The following is an 18,857-nucleotide window of genomic DNA, read 5'->3' as shown; positions in this document are numbered from 1 at the left end:
TTCCCATCCAGCTCTCTGCTATGGCCTGGGAAAGCAGTAGAAGATGGCCCAAGTCCTTGGGCTCCTGCACCCAAGTGGGAGACCAGGAAGAAGCACCTGGCTCCTGGCTTCAGATCAGCGCAGCTCCAGCTGCTGCGGCCATTTGAAGAGTGAACCAATGGAAGGAAGACCTTTCTCTCTCTTTCCCTCTCACTGTCTGTAACTCTCTCATATAAATAAATAAAAAATCTTTAAAAAAATTTGTTTGAGGGCCAGCCAGCACTGTGGCATAGTGTGTGAAGTCTCTACCTGTAGTGCCAGCATCCCATATGGGTACTTGTTTGAGTCCTGGCTGCTTCACTTATGATCCAGCTCTCTGCTATGGCCTGAGAAAACAGTGGAGGATGGCCCAAGTCTTTGGGCTCCTGCACCCATATGGGAGACCAGGAAAAAACTCCTGGCTCCTGCTTTGGACTGGCCTAGCTCTGGCCATTGCAGCCATTTTGGGGAGTGAACCAGTGGATGGAAGACCCCTCTCTCTGTGTCTCTGCCTGTCTGTAACTCTGACTTTCAAATAAATAAATCTTTTTTTAAAAAAAGTCATCTCAAAAATGGCTTAGCTTGAAAACAGTTTTAGAGATTGTACTTATCTGTGTAAAAGATAAATACATTAAATAAAATATAGAAATGCTTTATTCCCTGAAATGCAACGTAAGTGAAGCATGAACTTGTCCATATAAAATGATTCAACAACGTTTTCACGTTAATACTAAAACATTAGCTTCAAGAAGACAGGGACTGAGCCTGACATCTTTTTTAATATTATTTATTTATTATTAGAGAGGTTGGGGTGGAGGGAAGAGCAGGAGCACAAGTGTTCCCCCAAATACCTGGTTCTCAAAATACCTGAACAGCAGAGATTTGGGCAGGCTAAAGCTGAGAGAGGGAACCAGGTTTCCCACATGAGTGGCAGGAACTCAATTACTTGAGCCATCACTGTTGCCTCCCAGAGTCTGTATTAACAGGAAGCTGGAGACAGGAGCTGGAACCAGGCATTGAATCCAAACATTTTAATGTGGGACACTGGCATCCTAAATGGAATCTTAACCACTAGGCTAAACTCTCACACCAAGATTCTCTTATGCATTATTACATCCCTCAATTAGCACAGGGAGTAGTACATAGTAGGTGCTGAACTCTGAACACAGTATTTTATTTGTTCCTCACATTTACCCCATAAGATAAGCATAATTACCCCATTTTAAAGCTAAGCAAATGTAAGTAAAATATGGCTGAGTACCTTGAAAGTGGTAGAGGAGGTATAATCTTGACTCCTATCAATGCCATCTTGACCAGCACTAACCTTATCATAACAGCATTTTCCAAATTTTTTTTACCTATAATTTAGGGAGTAAATCAGTGGATATGTGTGGGGGGGGGGGGTTGCCCCCCACCTCTCTCTCTCCCCCCGCATCTCCCTCTCTATCTCTAACTCTGCCTCTGAAATGAAAACTTTCTAATTTTATAACTTTCAGTTTATAAGACAGCATCAACTTTGATTATCATAAAATAAGCCTCATATCAACTATGTCCATCAACTGAAGCAATATATGAAATTTGACACTAAAAACATCTCAAAAGTACAGCATTATTATAATCCTATTACCAGGAATATACAGCTTTTAAAAAATACTCAAACCCACTCCCCCTACCCTGAACTGTCATTTTAGTAACAACAGCCAAGCTCTGGCTTATCTAAATCTTGCTGGGTACCAACTCCCTAAGGAACTATATAAATTTCACAGCATTCAATTCTTTTATTAAACACCTCCTAAGCAATTATTTCATTAATAGATAAAGTGACAATAGGGCACGAAAAGAAGACGACAATCACCTATTTCAGGAACTTTGAAATGCACTTTGAATAAGAAATGTATACTCATATATGAAAAGCCTAGCAAACTGCTCCAAAGCAATATACAAAGAGTAAAATAACTAAAGATTACAGTGTATCTAGTTGAGTTAGATGCATATGCTAGTCATTTTTACACACACTACCTTAGTTCTTAAAACTCTGTGAAGTAGATATTATCTTCACTTTGGAGAAAGAAACTGAAATTCAAGGGATTGGATGAATTCTCAAAATAAAGGGCAAATCAGGGTCTTAAATCCAAATCTAACTATAAAGTCCTTTTTATTTTTAAAACTACATCATGCAACCTTCCAAGTATACATGATTGCAGATACACACAACACTTAGAAACACTGTAGAAAAACAAAAACAGATATCATTGAAGAATTTCTAGGAAAGATTTTATTGAGGAAGTGAGGCTTGAGCTAAGTTTGAAACTAATAACAACAAGAAGAGTAATGCCACAAAAATTTCAAAATGAAAAAACCTAAATTTTTTCCTTAAGTTTGTAATGAAGCAAATTTCAGAAAATTTGGGTTTTTTTCATTTCTTATTCCCTTACATTTTTATATATATTCTACCCATACACCATAATTACTCCCAGTATAAAGATAGAAAAGAAAATGAACTAAGTCTAATGTCCTAGATTTCTCTTTCCAGTTGGTCAAGATGCTGACAGACAGAAACATATTACCAGCAGAGCCCAAAAGGATCTGAGAATGATTCCTTCATTTTAGTGATAAGAAAAGTTGAAAGAGTATATGTATGTTAATTAATATGCTCAAGGTTATAAAACTGCTTGCTAGACTAGGGTTAGAACATAAATCTTCCAGTGTTTCTTCTATGACCCAGTGCATCATAATTTTTTTGACGAAGTAGTAATAACAGAAGAATGACAAATTTTGCTACTATGCAATGAGTTCCTTGAAATTTTTTGAAAATTCTGATTTTATCTTAAAGGCTCATGTGAATTCCGTACTCTGTGCCTAATTTATTCATGCTTATCTGAATAAAGTGATTTAATTACATACTCTCAAATCAAATTGATCCTTCAAAAGTTATATTTGTTTCCACAGCTTAAAAGCTAAGTTTTAAAGTAGCCTCAAAACAATACCATGTACCCCAATTTGAGAAGCAAAGCAGAAATTAGGGTAACGCTTCTTTCACATCTCAGTCCCTTGTTCCTCTAGTTTTCAAATTAAGAATTTTTTTCTAAAGTACAACAAATGTAATCCTGCGCATTCAAAATGTATAAACACTGACAAAGCCAATGTAAAAGCTTTGGTGTTGTTTATTTTAATTACAAAAGTTTCAGTGAGGGGCAAACGCTGTGGAGTAGTGCATTAAGCTACTGTCTACAGTGCCAGCATCCCATATGGGCGCCAGTTCAAGTCCCAGCTGCTCCGCTTCCAATCCAGTTCTGTTAATGCACCTGAGAAGGCAGCAGAGGATGGACCAGGTGCTTGGGCCCCTGCACACCCACGTGGAGGCCCAGAGGAAGCTCCTGGCTTCAGACTGGCCTAGCTGCAGCTTTTTGGGGGCGTGAACCAGCAGATGGAAGACATCTCTCTCTCTCTCTCTCTCTGTCTCTCTCTCTCTCTCTGTCTCTCTAATGAATAAATAAATCTTAAAAAAAGTCTCAATGAGTTTTGCTTTCTTAAATTAACTAATTAAATATAAACTCATTTATGAATTCATTAAATGACAAATAGAACTTCTGTGCAGTACTTCACTAGGCATTTGCTTTCTGAAGTCACTAGAAAATTTTTTTATTAAAAGGTTACATGCCATCCACATTACCAGTTCCAACTATTTCAAGCAGGCTAAGTAATATTTTCCTCTTCCTTGATGTTTTCTTCTCTGCCTAGATGCAAAGGAAGAAAACCTTTGTGAGATCACTTCTCTGCTCTTTGGGCAAGATCAAGTGTAGAAAACTCTGTGGTCTCATTACACTGTTTTTCATGATCTCTTTTTGTAGCATCTCAAATTGTAAAAACTTCATTGCTCTTCAATCCTTTACAAAACCAAAGTATAGATTTTATTTAACTGCTTCCAAAACTGTTTCCTGTTTAACTTAACCAATAAGTTATCACCAATGACAATAAAAAATAGAACTTTATTCACTACCTCCTCTCCAGTAAATACTATATACTTCAGTTTGAAGCAATAGTCAAATAGTCAATAGCTGTAACTAAGTTAAACTCTTACTATGTAGCCACCAAAGTTTATAGTCTTTATATAGTGATAACAGGAATAAGCATATTTGTTAGAAATGTACATTTTCCTACTTCGACTAAACATTTAACTCTCTAATATATTGCTTCTTACCAAAAATTCATGAAAGAACAATCCAATTTGGAAAAGAAGCTCTTTTTAAAAACACTCATTTAGCTCACTATTAAAAACACATATCACAGATCAGGCATTTGGTCTAGCAGCTAGGTAACTCATGAGTTGGCACACCTGCATACTACATTTGAGTACCTGGGTTCAAGTCCCAGTTCCAGTTCCTGATTTCCTGATTCCCACTTCTTGTTAATGAGGATCCTGGGAGGCAGCAGTGACACTTCAAGTAGCTGGATTCCTGCCACCCACCTGGAAGACCTGGATTGAGTTCCAGACTTCTGGCTTCAGCCCCTTGGCTAATACAGACATTTGGGGACAGATGGGAATGGAATTCTCATTCATATTTTTTTTCTCTCTCTCTTTCACTCTATCTCCAGCTCAAGTAAACAAGAAAAGGGATTTGGTGAGTCCTTAAAAGGAAAAAAAAAAGATAACTTTGCCAGAACACACAATTCCACCTATGGTAGGATTACATTTTGTTTGCAATAATGATTTGTCTACTTAATGACATCCATTTTCAAAACAAAGAAATACTTATATAAATAAAGGAATAAAATAAACATTTGACCAATTTCAGAATTAAAAGAGTAACATCTCCTTGGCTCAAAACTTGGTTTTTGAATATTTTGAATGACTTTATTTATGAATAACTGAAATACTCCTTATAACTGTAATATTTTTGGTATTCTAATTTACAATTAGATTTTTATCCAACCTCTATTACCTAGTCTTATATTTGTTCCAATTTCCCCTATTAATTTCATATTTACAGTTTAATGCAATAAAATAGAACAAAAATACAAATTTTTTAAATGCCCTTTCCTAAAAACTTGAATATTTTTCTTTCTCATGCTGCTGTTAGTGAAAATTTAGGTTACAGATTATTATTTTTAGGGGCCGGCGCTGTGGCGTAGCGGGTAAAGCTGCCACCTGCAGTGCCGGCATCCCATATGGGTGCCAGTTCTAGTCCCGGCTGCTACACTTCCAATCCAGTTCTCTGCTGTGGCCTGGGAAAGCAGCAAAAGATGGCCCAAGTCCTTGGGCCCCTGCACCCTCATAGGAGACCTGGAAGAAGCTCCTGACTCCTGGCTTCGGATCAGCACATCTCCGGCTATTGACGGCCATTTGGGGAGTGAACCATCGTATGGAAGACCTCTGTCTCTCTCTCTCTCTCTCTCTCTCTGCCTCTCTGTGTAGCTCTTTCAAATAAATAAATAAATCTTTAAAAAAAAAAAAAAAAAAGATTGTTATTCTTAACTAAGTACCTAAGCACCAAACATTAGTAGTGGCTAGCTAACTGAATATTAAATACCCAATTATTTATCTTGTTCTACACTATATATCTTCACATGTAGTCAGCATTTTCCTGGTAATTTTTTATAAAATTTATTTATTTTGTTTGAAAGGTAGAGTTACAGAGAAAGAGTAGGTTCACTCCCCAAAGGGCCACAATGGCCGGGATTAGGCCAAACCAACATCAGGTGCCTGAAATTCCAACCAGGTCTCTCAAGAGGGTGACAGGGACCCAAACACTTGGGCCATCTGCTTTCAAATGTGCATTATCAGGGAGCTAAATCAGAAGTGGAGCAGCTGGGACTCGAACTGGTATTCATATGGGATATCGGCATTGCAGGCTGTGCCTTAACCTTCTGTGCCACAATGCCAGCCCCCTGGTATTATTTCTGTGGAGCTTTAATAGTGATAGAACTACTATGCTGCCTTGATAAACAGCTTTTCTCAAAATAGAAAAAGTAGGTGAAAAGTGACACATTTGAAATACAGTGAGCCTGTTATGTAATTGTTAAGACTGACTATAAGTATAATTACTACTGAAGCTGTTAAAAAAAATCTAATCTGCCCTACATCTTGTTTCTGGTTTTGCAGTGGCAGATACATTTTAATTTGCCTCATGTTATTCACTCTCACATTTTATGTCTCTGATATAAAGAGTAATACAAGCAGAGAACATTAGAAACAATTTTTTCCAAACTTTCCAAATTACTGAGTTTTTTAAAATACATTTTTAAAAGATTTACTTATTTATTTCAAAGGCAGAGTGACAGAAAAAGAGAGAGAGATCTGCCATCCAGTGGTTTACTCTCCGGATGCCCACAACATCCAGGGCTACGTCAGGTGGAAGCCATGTGCCAGGAACTCTATAAGGGTCACCGACATGGAAGGCAAGAACCCAAGTACTTGAGTCATCATCTGCTGCTCTCCCAGGCACATTAGCAGGAAGCTGACTGGAAGCAGAGGAACTGCTCAACCCAGCATTCCAATATGGGATACAAGCATTGCAAGCAGTGGCTTAACCTGCTGTGCCCCAACAGCAGCCCCTAAATACATTTTTCAATGACACAAATAAATTATTCATATTTATAGAGCACAGTATGGGATTTCAATACATGTATACAGTGTGTAATGATCAAAACAGGGTAACTGGCCTATCTACCACCTCAGTCAAACATTATTACTTTGTGTTAGTAGCATTCAAAATCCATTATATTAGATACTTTGGAAATATGCAGAGGCCAGCTTGTGGCATAATGAGTTAAGCTGCCACCTGTGTTCAAGTCCCAGCTGCTCCACTTCTAATCCAGTCCCCTGCCAATATGCCTGGGAAAGCAGCAGAAAATAGTGGCCCTGCACCCACATGGAAAACCAGGATGAAGCTCCAGGCTCCTGGCTTCAGCCTGGCCCAGCCCTGGCTGTTGCCACCATTTGGGGAGTGAACCAGCAGATGGAAGAACTCTGTCTCTCCCTCTCTGTCTGTAACTCTTTCAAAGAAATAAAAAAAAAAAAAAAGTTTAAAAAATATATATCCATGTAATTGTTGTCAAATATAGTTAACCTACTGTGCTACAGAAGCACACTGGAAGTTATTCCTCCTATCCAACTGCATCCTGATACCCATTAACCATTCTCCCCCTATTCCCACCTCCACCAACACCCTTCCTAGGCACTGGTAACGATTATTCTAGTCTACTTCTTTGAGAAGCAACTTGAGCTTCCACACAGAAGTGAGAACATGCAGTATTTTTATTTCTAGGCTTGACTTATTTCACTTCAAAAAATGATGTCCAATTCTATCCATGTTGCTGCAAAGGATAGAATTCTATTCTTTTTTATGGCTGAATAATATTCCACTGTGTATATGTAGCACATTTTCTTCATCCATCCATTCATCCACCAAGGGATACCTAGGTTAATTCCATATCTTGGCTATTGTGAAGAGTGCTGTAAAATTATGAAAAAACAGATATGTCATTTGACATACTGATTTCAACTCCTTTGGATATATATCTACAAGTAGGACTGCTGGATCATATGGTAGATCTATTTCTAGTTTTTTTTTAAAACCTTCAAACTATAGAAACAGAAGTATTAAACTACAGACCTTAAGTCACCCAAGATCGTATAACCTTCACTTCTGGAAGATCAATGCAAAACAGTTACTCAGTTACTATAAAAATACTGTTCTCAAAGATGGACAATGATCTTCCACACAGAGGCCAACGATGTGGCACAGAGGGTTAAGCAATGCCAGCATCTCATATCTACACTGAGTTGAGTCCCAACTTCTTGGCTTCCAACCCAACTCCCTGCTATTTCACCTAGGAAAACAGAGGAGGACATAGGAGGACCCCTATGACCCAAGCGGGAGACCCAAAAAAACCTCCCGGCTACTGGCTTCAGTTTGGCCCAGCCCTGGCAGTGACAGCCATTTGGGGAAAGAACCAGCAGGTGAAAGATCTCTCTCTTTTCTCCCTCTCTCTAACTCTGCCTTTCAAATAAATACATAAATCTCAAGAAAAATCTTCAATATAAAATGTTCCCATGCAACAATCTCTTTTTATGTACATATTCTCATTTTCCTGCCTAAAAAACAATTAATATAACTAAAATATCCACATTACATTAATTATCATAATTTGATTAACTACATTTGTGCACATCATCAGAAATTTGAAGACTGTATATCATAGTCACCAAATTCATAACTGAAATGAAAATAACAAAAATATAGAGAATGAAAATTTGTAAGGTACAAATGCAAATATTATTTTTCTACAAGTAATCAAAATGTCCCAAAGAAGTCAATCAGGACTCTAGAAATAACAATACAATTTTATGAAAATATTATCTAACACACTATAAAGTGTTTGTGTGGGTAGATCACGGTTTCCACAACCTTTGTAACAGAAAAACACTGAAAATCACTATTATGAAATATGCTAAGGAGATTTTATAAAATAAGCCCTACTATGCTAAGGAGATTTTATAAAATAAACCCTACCATAAATTGCACAGTGTTAACTGTGTTCTCTTAACTAAGTTTCCTTAAGAATGAAATCAAGTTATAGTAAGGTAAGAGTAATTTACATAGTAAAAGCAGAACACTTTACAACACACCTTCATTGCTTCCCCCCAAAATCATACAGAATGTCAAGACCACAGAAATTTAGCTGCTTGTAATAAAATCCACTATCCTTGTCCTAAATTTGCAGCTCCCTTTTCATTCCTTCAGCTGAAGCCTTATTCCTAGCTCTAGAATTTGCCCCCTGGACTGCTGCACCTTTGTTCTCAAGACATAGCTTCTCCAAGCTGAGACTGTCTTCATTCCACCCCAAAGTTACATTTTCTCCTTGATATTTTGCCTTTGCCACCTACCTATTCCACCTGGGCTTTTCAAGGCCTTTGTATTGCACTTTTATTCTGCTTAAGAGCTTTAGCCTCAACCACATATTTATTTATTTATAGTGTTGCTGCTGACTTTCAACTCCCCTTAATTAAAAATGCCAGCTTTTCCTCCCTAGTAATTGTACTAAATTCTCCCTTCAGGTAGTAGTTACATTTGCCCTAATCCATACGAATATGGAATTCCTTCTGCATTTAGCCACCAGATGTGTAACACAATGTAGAATAACTACAAATATCTGCATATCAATGTAATCCCTAACAAACTGTCAGAATACTAGACAAGAGCTATTTCTTTTGGATCACTCTGTACAACACCTATTATGTCACTTGACCAAGCTAAGACAATTCATTAAATAAGATTATTAGAGAAAGTTTAAATAAACAAAAAAGATAAGTTTTATGTGTGTGTTTAGATAGATATAAATTTAAACATCTATGGCCTTCCTGACATATTTTGGTTTCTATTAAACTTCACTCTCAGTAACGTTTTCATTTTCAAACCATGTTTAGAATTTAAAGTGCAAGTTGAAGGCTTATATATTCACTTTTACATATGGCGATCAGAATCTGAAAATTAGCAAAGTCAACTGTAAGAATTCTGTGATACAACTGAATATTCCCACAAGAAACACTTTCAGAACCAAAAAAAGGGGGGGGGGGCAGCACATCTCTGGTTTTGAGGGGTTCCGTTCCCTGCAACTGGTTTGGACTAGTTTCTATATCCAAGGGGGCTTCGGATTAGGAAAATTCAATAAATCGCCATTCCTATCTGGAAAGAATACCAGGGAGAGGCAATCTGTTTACTTTAAAAGAAAGGAAAGGGGGCGGTGGGTTTCCCCTTTTCGTGAAACTCAGGAGCTAAATTAAGCTTTGCATTCAGTATCTACTGGCAGTCTCGGAGATTTTTTTTTCTTCTAGTTAATAATAAAAGCAAGCCTCATTCAATTTCGTCCCTTCCCGAGCACCGTCTCAACCTGTCAGAATTTGACAAGCGGAAAAAAAAAATTAAAAAGAAGTGGGGAAGACACCAGGATTCCCGTCTACAATCGCTTCTTTCCTAAATCACACCTCTGAGTCTCGGATTTCCTTCGCTCCAAACTAAGCCCTTCGATTCCAAAAATAGTTCTTTAACCGCCGCCTCGCCACTCGAGCACACACACACCTTGCCAACTACGGGACCACAGCAGACACCCCCCTCCAAAGCGGCTCGCTCGACATCTGGAAGTCGTGCCCTGCAGCAACTGCCTGTCGTCGAATCGAGGGCTATCACCCAAATGCAACGCAGCGAGGGGAAAGTGAGCTCCCCGCCGGCCTCGGGACCGTTCGCCGGGGGGTGCCCAGGAGGGAGGGGGAGCAAACACCACGACTCGGGGAATCCTTCCCTCTCGAGTGAGAACGGCTGGATCCCCGACCAGGTGGCCGCAAGCTGCAGCCCGTCCAGGTCGGAGAGGCAGGCGGCGGAGGGCCGGTGGCTCGGAAAGGCGGAATGCAGCTACTTCCCGAGGTCCGAACGCGAGCCGGTCCCCAGCTCCCGGGGGAGGCGAGGGGTGTCCCGTGGGTGACTGAGGGGATGCCCGGCCCGCCAGGGGCAGCCTGAGGAGGAGCAGAGTTTCGTCCGGCCGGTGCCCGGGGTAAGCACAGCCCGAGCGGCGTGGGGCCGCCCAGGCTGGGGGGAGGGGGGGAGGGGAGCGAGGGAGGGGGTAGACATGGGATTCCCCCCTCTCCCCAAGAGCGGCCGCGGAAGAAGCGCCCCGACCGGCCGCGAGCGGCGTGCAAGGACTGCGGAGCCGGGATCCCGCTGCCCGCACCAGCAGCTCGGAGCCCCGCAGCGCCCGCCGCACCGGCCCCCTCGGTCCCCGGGGGCCGGGGACTTCGGCTGCGAAGGCGCTGGGGCCTGACATCCCACGGGGCCGGCTCCGGCTCCCCGGGGGGGACACGCGGGAACACCCCAACCTCCAGCAGCTCTCAAGGGTTGTAAGATGCACCCCCCCCCCACACACACACACCCCGGTCCTCCTCCTCAAGCCTCCTCTCCTCCCGAGGCCGCAGTCAAGCGCCGGGCATCACAGGCGAGAAGCCTGAGGCGAGTCGCGGACAGCGGCCGCGGCCGTCCCCCGGACCTCCGTCCCCGGTTACCTGTGAGGACTCCGACGCGGATTTGATGGTCGTGGTTAGTGAGGATCATTCCCTCGGACGCCATGTTTCCCAGCGCAGTCACCGCACTGACAGGAGCCCGGAGAAGCCGGAGCCCGGAGCGCGCGGGCCGGGAGCGCGCTCGCCTCGGAGAGCGCGAGACCGAGGGCGCCCGGGGAGCGCGAGGCGAGCGGGCCAGCGGGGGGAGGCGGCGGAGCGCTCAGTGGCCTGCGTGGGGGAGAGGCCGCGCCGCGAGCGCGCGGGTCCGCGGGAGGGGCGGAGTCAGGGCGCGCGGCCACGGGTCCGGCCCGGAGGCGGCGAGCCGGCGCGGGGGGCGCGGTGGCCGCACCGGGAGAGCGCGCGGAGGCGGCGGAGCGAGGCCACGGGGACCCGGGGCGCTCTGCGGAGCGGGAGACCCGAGGCGGCGAGGTGGCAAGAGAATGAGGGAGGTGGGGTGGAGAGAGAGAGCACACGCTCGGGAGGTTGCGGAGGCGGACTCTGGCACAGGGGCGGAGCTACACCCCGAGGCGTGGACCTCGTGGAGAGTGCAGGGAGGAGTGCGAGCTCGGCTGCCGAGGACTGGGAGCGGGAAGGAGCCGGCCCGGACGGAGTAGGACCGCGGAACGCCGCTGGGCGCGCGAGTAACGCGGGATTGGCTGAGAGGACGCGGAGCGGGTGCGCGCGAGGCACGAACGCAGCCCTCGCCGGGCCCCAGGCAGAAGCAATCCCCGGCCGAGCCCGGCGCCTCGTCGCTCGTCCGCTGCCCCTGAGGGACGGCGCTCGCCGGCGGCCCGGCCGCTCGGAGGGAGCGCGCCGAGGCTCTCCTCGCAGCCCTCGGCAACGGCCGGTCGCCCCGCCGAAGGCGCCGGGGAAGCTAGCGGGGGCTTGGAAAGCCGCGTGGGTGGCAGGAGGGAAGCTGAGGCGACGGAGCCTGCCGGGGGCGGAGAGAGCGGTGTCCTGTCCCGCCTCATCTTGTGCGCCCGCTTCCCCAGTCAGCCGTCCTTAGGTGTCGGTCGGTACTGGACGACACCGCGAGAGGACCTGCCTGCCTTCTCCTCCTCCCATAGTTTGGTCGCCGTGAGCCAGCGCTCCACGACCTTGCTTTCCCATGAAAAGCCTCCGTTCGCTTCTCCCACCTGCACCACAGTCGGTTGCCGCGGCAATTGAGTTTTCATTGCAGTATTTGTGAGAGAGAGACGAGGTTACCCTGAAAATAGCTTTTGCTGACACTTATTCCGCATGCCTCTCATAAAATGTGTTCTTAATCACCTGTGGCTATTTTTGTAGGTCGCTTAGTTACTTTTTTTCTGGCCTTTCCAACTTATGAATTTAAAGGGGGGGGGTACACTTTTTTTTTTTTATGTTCCCAGCCCTGGTTAAAAATCTGGGAGCATAAAAATGTAAACCAAAGTACCAAAAACAAAGGGTAATCAGCAATGTTAGTACACAGTTAAAAGCAGAGTTTTTTTTTTTTTTCTCTCTATTTTTTTATGTCTATTTGAAAGGTAGAGTTAGAGATCTTCCATCTGCCAGTTCACTGCCCAGATGGCCGCAATTTTGGGGACTGGACCAGGCCAAAGTCAGGAGCCAGGAGCTTCACCCAGGTCTCCCACTTGGTTCCGGAGGCCCAAGCACTTGGGCTTCCTCTTTTGGTTTCCCAGGCGCATTAGCAGGGAGCTGGATCAGAAGTGGAGCAGCCGGGACCTGAACTAGAGCCCATATGGGATGCCAGTGTTGCAGGTAGCAGCCTAACCGGCTGGGCCACAGTGCCATCTCCTGTAAGCTTTTTTGTTCAACTGAAACATGAAATTGCTCCCTTGAAGGTTTACAGTTTTATGGATTCCATTTTAAATGATGGAAAGGACAAAGGAGATGCTAGGTGGAATTGAAGTGAAATAAAAGTGAATGTTTTAATTTTATTTTTTATTTGTTTGAAAGGCAGAGACAGGTCTTCCTTCCACTGGCTCACTCCCCGTATATTTGCAATGACAGGGCTGAGCCAGGCCAAGAGAATGGAACTCCATAAGGGTCTCATGGTTGGCAGGAACCCGAATAATTGATCTGTCAATTCTTAATCCCATGGTGTGCATTAGCAGGAAGCTGGAATCAGAGACCCACTTGGGACTGGAATTGCATCCAAGCATCCTAAGCTGTGTCTCAACCACTGTGCGAAACATCTACCCCAGTTCATGGATTTTTTAAGTTGATGAGGTGTATTGCTAATATTTTTGGTGGTTTATTAAAATTTTAAACCAGATCTGACATGTTTCTTATAATTATCACCCTAGATCCTGGTGGCCAATAGCATTGACTAGTTTCAGAATGAGGGATATGGATGAGAAAGGCATGTCTAAAGAGAATGAGTTCCTTTATCTGAAACTAAAGATGAAGAGCAGATAGTTGGTTACATACATTCTTACCTTTTTTTTTTTTTTAAGATGTATTTATTTATTTATTTTAAAGGCACAGTTAAAGAGAGGCAGAAAGAGAGAGGTCTTCCATCCACTAGTTCACTCCCCAAATGGCTGCAACAGCCAGAACTGGGCCAATCTGAAGCCAGGAGCTTCTTCCAGGTCTCCTACGTGGGTGCAGGGGCCCAAGGACTTGGGCCATCTTCTACTGCTTTCCCAGGCCAGAGCAGAGAGCTGGATCGGAGGTAGACCAGCCGCGACTCAAACCGGCAACCATATGGGATGCCGGCCCTGCAGGTGACAGCTTTACCCGCTATTGCCAGTCCCTATTCTTACCTTTTTAACCTATCTTTTTCTCTAGGGTATTCCATTTTAAATAATTAAAAATATTTTGAACTTTTAAAAAGGTAAAGTTCTAGACCTACCCACCACCAGGTTCTGTGACTTTAAACAAGTTTGGACAGCCCCATCACCCTTTAAATAAGGTGGTAGACTAAATTAGTACCCTTTAAGTAAAGTGGTACACTTAAAATGCACCCTTTCAGCATAGAGTATTCCATAATTATCATGGAAGGAAAGTGGCATTTTTGTTTCACAAATTATTAGCAGAGGACAAGGGACTAAGTTTTTGCATGTACTTCACTCACTGACTCACATATGTTTAACCGTACTTGATCTCTGCGAGGAATTGCTCTTGATCTCATGAATGACTGTTTCAATGTGCTAAGATGCTGCAACTAGACTCTGAGAGGTTGGGCTCAGGTTCCTGCAGTCACTGGAATGTGGAAAGTGGAATGCCTCCAAGACAGGTTGTTTCTAGCATATAAGGAACTGTAACAGCTTGGCTGTGAATAGTGTCTGTCATGTGTGAACAGGGTGTGATGGCAGCATGGCCTCAAGGATAGGTGCAATGGCTATGGCTCCGGAAGCAGGGCATACACTACCAGTGGCTCTAGTTCAAGGTGATTCTACAAAGCAGCAGCTTAGGTTGTAGGTGCGGGAGGGCACAATGTGGGCACCTCTGATGGAGTATGGCGGTGTGAGCTCCAGGCGTGTCTTAACAGCCCCAGGAGCCTGTGAGGACTGTAGGATTCTCTAGCAGCAGAAGACTGTAGGTGTCCATGGTAGTAATGGAGGCTCCTGGGGGACCGTTCACCTTTCCCACAGGAGAAAAGGCCTGGCCAGGAAGGCAGAGTTGACAGAGGCGGTGTTTTGTTCTCTTCTCTGTGTGGCCATCTTTCCTCTGGGTCTCTTACTTCTCTGCTCTACTCCAGAGCTCTGCCTCAGTTGCTCCAATCTAAATGAGGTTGTCTGTTCATTGTTTGGGTACGTTTTTGTGGGGCATACAGGTGTTAAGTCCCTGTCTTCAGCCATGTTGCTAACATCTCAATTAGTATGTGCTTTTTTCTCAGCAGGAATCTGTGTACAATGCTTTCAGTTTTTAGGATTCAGAATATATAAATCAAGAAAAGAGAGTCTCAGGCCTGAACACTGAAGATGAAGGTTGTGACCTTTTTAAAAAAAATCAAATGAATTCTGCTTTTCTTAAAATATTAATTGGTTTCCATATAATCAAAACTTAGCTTAAAGCCCAACTTACAAGAAAAAATACTGTCACGATAAAAGCAGTTTACAAAAAGAAACTTATCGGCCGGCGCCGCGGCTCAATAGGCTAATCCTCCACCTAGCGGCACCGGCACACTGGGTTCTAGTCCCGGTCGGGGCGCCGGATTCTGTCCTGGTTGCCCCTCTTCCAGGCCAGCTCTCTGCTGTGGCCCGGGAGTGCAGTGGAGGATGGCCCAAGTGCTTGGGCCCTGCACCCCATGGGAGACCAGGAGAAGCACCTGGCTCCTGCCTTAGGATCAGCGCGGTGCGCTGGCCGCAGTGCGCCAGCCGTGGCAGCCATTGGAGGGTGAACCAACGGCAAAGGAAGACCTTTCTCTCTCTCTCTCTCTCTCTCTCACTATCCACTCTGTCAAAAAAAAAAAAAAGAAAAGAAAAGAAAAGAAAAGAAACTTATCTTATTGACCCAAGTAATATCATTTATTCCCAGGTTGACTAATAATTATGAAGAAATAGTTTATAGGAATGTTGACATCATGTTTTATACTAAAAGTGAATGTTAAGTAAAAGTTTTAGATATTAAGAAGCATAAGTGAATTTGTGAAAGATGCAGAGGATGTGGATTTTTCAGTTATCCTGAAAATTCTCATTTGTTAATGTAATTATTTATTATTTGAAAGGCAGAGTTACAGAGAGAGTGAGATCTTCCATCTGCTGGTTCACTCCCCAGATGGCTGCAATGGCCAGAGCAGGGCAGGCTGAAGCCAGGAGCCAGAAGCTTCTGGGTCTCCCACGTGGGTGCTGAGGCCAAAGACTTGGGCCACATTCCACACTCCACTGCTGTATCAGACACATTAGCAAGGAGCTGGATCAGAAGTAGAGCAGCCAGGACTCAAACCCTAAACTGGAGCCCATACGGGATGCTTGTGTTGCAGGTAGTGGCATTACCAGCTACACCACAATGCTGGCCCCAGTCAAGTTATATTATTTTATTTTATATTTATCTGCCTGTCTCCTGCTGTGGAATTGACTGGGTGTTGAATAAGTCTCCTTTTTCAACATAGAACCTTGGGAGCTGGCACTATGGCGCAGTGGGTTAAAGCCCTGGCCTGAAGCCATATGGACACAGGTTCTAGTCTGGGCTGCTCTGCTCCTCTTCCGATCCAGCTTTCTGCTATGGCCTGGGAAAGCAGTGGAAGATGGCAGAAGTCCTTGGGCCCCTGCACCCGTGTGGGAGACCTGGAAGAAGCTCCTGGCTCCTGGCTTCAGATTGGCACAGCTCTAGCTGTTGCAACCATCTGGGGAGTGAACCATTGGATGGAAGACCTCTCTCTCTGTCTCCACCTCTCTCTGTAACTCTTTCAAATAAATAAAATAAATCTTTAAAAAAAATAGAACCTTGTTCTCTTCCCATTTCCAATGTTTGAGGACTAAATGTAGAATATATGAAGCAATAGAGACTGCAATAGAGCTGCAGGCCCCTCCCAAGGTGCCGGAGGGGCTGGTAGAAATTTGTGTTGGAATACAGGAATTGCAGAACCTTCTATTAAAAAATGAGTTACTGCCTAACATGACAATAGTTCACAAAAACAACCATAAAACTGGATTTTCTGCCTAGATTTAAGAGTGTAAGATGGCGGCCGACACTGGCATAGTGGGTAAAGCCACCACCTGCAGTGCCAGCATCCCATATGGGCACTGGTTCAAGACTCAGCTGCTCCACTTCTGATCCAGCTCTCTACTGTGGCCTGGGAAAGCAGTAGAAGATGGCACAAGTCCTTGGGCCCCTGCACTCACATGGGAAGACCCGGAGGAAGCTCCTGGCTTCATGTCGGTGCAGCTTCGACCATTGCAACCAACTGGGGAGTGAACCAGCGGATAGAAGACACCTCTCTCTCTCTCTCTGCCTCTCCTCTCTCTGTGTAACTGACTTTCAATTAAATAAATAAATAAATAAATGAATCTTTAAAAAAAATGTTTCTTTCCAAGGAAGCCGTGTAAAGTTACAGGTAGAATACAGCGTTAGGGCAAAGAATGAGAAAGTAAACTTTAAAAAAAGAGTGTAAGATAAAGACATTACAAACTGTCAGTTGCCCTCCTAAAGGCAACTCTGAGGTGCAATGATGACAAATATCCTTGGAAGAGCTAGAAAGTAAAGATAAATAAATGTGAAAGGCCTCTGAATAGTACTCACCAATGTTAATTTGTAAATATATTGCTGATAGGAAAGAGTTTTCCCTCAGTTGACCTTGAAATTGAAAAGTATCTCCCAAGTACAACAATATGAGGGGTTTTATTCTCAGAGACATTATTAGACTATTACAGTTACGAGTAAAATTGTAGTGATGTTTCAATCCCAAAGACTTTGGGATTACTAATTCAGTTCCCTATAGCTTGATTTGGAGATGGGAGTAGCCTGCATAGAGACATATTTCAACCAAACTGGAAGGTAGATACTCTGTAATGTAATTGATTTATAAGTCTCTTGAATTAGTCTCTGATTTTTTGATAAGTTAATGGAATAAATTTATACCCACAAAAATTATATCCACCAAATTACAAGCTTATGTGACTATCAGCCAACCTGATAACTTTTACATTGCCATAGATGAAAGAGTACAATGTCTAGTCTTAAAGACAAAGTAGCATAAAAGAGTACAGTGTTTCAGTTTTGTGTTTTGAAGAAACTGGAAGGTTGAAGCATTTGAGAGAAAGATGATAAACCTGATAATGAACTTATAGTTTCAATATTTTGGGAAGGCAAATAATTTTTTAGAAGTTACAAATTTCTGCTAGCAAGTAAACTATTTTACTTCATGCCTTAACTAAAAAACAAGAGAGAATGGGGGTAGGTTATATATTCTAAAAACTCATTATCATGGTAAAAATGGCAATATAATTTTGAAGGGGAATCGAAGGCTCTGAGGTTAAATAACTAGTTCAAGGTAGTCATTGGTAGAGGTATTTTATATTCCTGTCATTTGTTCTCATTGCTGTGTCTAGGCCAAATGACTTGGAAAATCTCTCAGGACTGCCAAAGACTTTAAGAGATTAAATAGATACAGAGGTAGCTTTCTTGAAACAGAGCATGGATTGCATACTCAGCTAACTCAGTTGGTAGAACATGACACTAATCATTTTAGGTCTGTAGATCCTGCTATTTTTGTGGATGGAGAGGAAAGATAGAAATCAGATTGGAAGATGAGCTGGCAGTAATAATACCTAGGCTCTGGTAACCAGCTCTGATCCCAGTGAACTGTGGGACATTGGACATACTTTCAATGTAACTGAAAACCGTTTCCTCTTTTATGAAGTGAAGGAACTTTATACTTAAGTTTCTTCTAATGCCAAAATTCTGTTATTTCTTATAGATCTTTTCCAGTCTAAAAATACGTTTTTAGAGCTGGCATTATGACACAGTGGGTTAAACCACCGCCTGCAATGCCAGCAACCCTATGAGCACCAGTTGACTTAGCTCCCTGCTAATGTGCCTGGGAAAGCAGCAGAAGGTGGCGCAAGTGAAGCTCCTGGCTTTGGCCTGCCCTGCCCCCCTGCCCACCACCACCATTGTGGCCATTTGGGGAGTGAACCAGTGGATGGAAGATTCTCTATCTGTCTTTATATCTCCCTATCTCTGTTATTCTGCATTTCACATAAAAAAAGTAAACATTTAAAATAAATGAGTAAATAAAATACAGTAGTCTAATCCTCCACCTAGCAGCGCCGGCACAACAGGTTCTAGTCCCGGTCGGGGCGCCGGATTCTGTCCTGGTTGCCCCTCTTCCAGGCCAGCTCTCTGCTGTGGCCCGGGA

At 43.5% G+C, this 18,857-nt stretch overlaps 2 protein-coding genes across 38 annotated transcripts in view; one reads left to right on the top strand and one right to left on the bottom strand.

The window, feature by feature from the left end:
* The window catches only part of GPHN (gephyrin), a 568,860-nt gene extending 557,551 nt beyond the window's left edge, over positions 1-11,309 (bottom strand). For 23 of the 26 annotated variants that reach the window (XM_070065103.2, XM_089322104.1, XM_070065105.2 and 20 more), the window contains exon 1: positions 11,075-11,209. In XM_070065103.2, coding sequence (XP_069921204.1) covers positions 11,075-11,138 — 64 coding nt within the window. In that variant the 5' untranslated portion in view covers positions 11,139-11,209. Of the gene's footprint in view, positions 1-3,691; positions 3,756-11,074 lie in introns of all 26 variants that reach the window. The other 3 variants (XM_070065114.2, XM_070065116.2, XM_051826366.3) reach the window with 2 other exon arrangements.
* The window catches only part of LOC108178623 (uncharacterized), a 75,767-nt gene continuing 67,003 nt past the window's right edge, over positions 10,094-18,857 (top strand). For 6 of the 12 annotated variants that reach the window (XR_016226477.1, XR_016226476.1, XR_016226478.1 and 3 more), the window contains exon 1: positions 11,137-11,500. Coding sequence is in view for 3 of the 12 variants with exons in the window: in XM_089322114.1 (XP_089178240.1) it covers positions 11,137-11,500 (364 nt within the window). In the remaining 9 variants the exon portion in view is untranslated. Of the gene's footprint in view, positions 10,234-10,429; positions 10,570-11,136; positions 11,501-18,857 lie in introns of those variants that run through there. The other 6 variants (XR_016226479.1, XR_016226482.1, XR_016226485.1 and 3 more) reach the window with 3 other exon arrangements.

Source organism: Oryctolagus cuniculus, chromosome 20, assembly GCF_051225735.1.
Source record: "Oryctolagus cuniculus isolate XC-2025 breed Fujian yellow rabbit chromosome 20, ASM5122573v1, whole genome shotgun sequence".
In the NCBI taxonomy this organism is placed as follows: domain Eukaryota; kingdom Metazoa; phylum Chordata; class Mammalia; order Lagomorpha; family Leporidae; genus Oryctolagus; species Oryctolagus cuniculus.
This window is presented reverse-complemented; position numbering and strand designations above follow the sequence as displayed.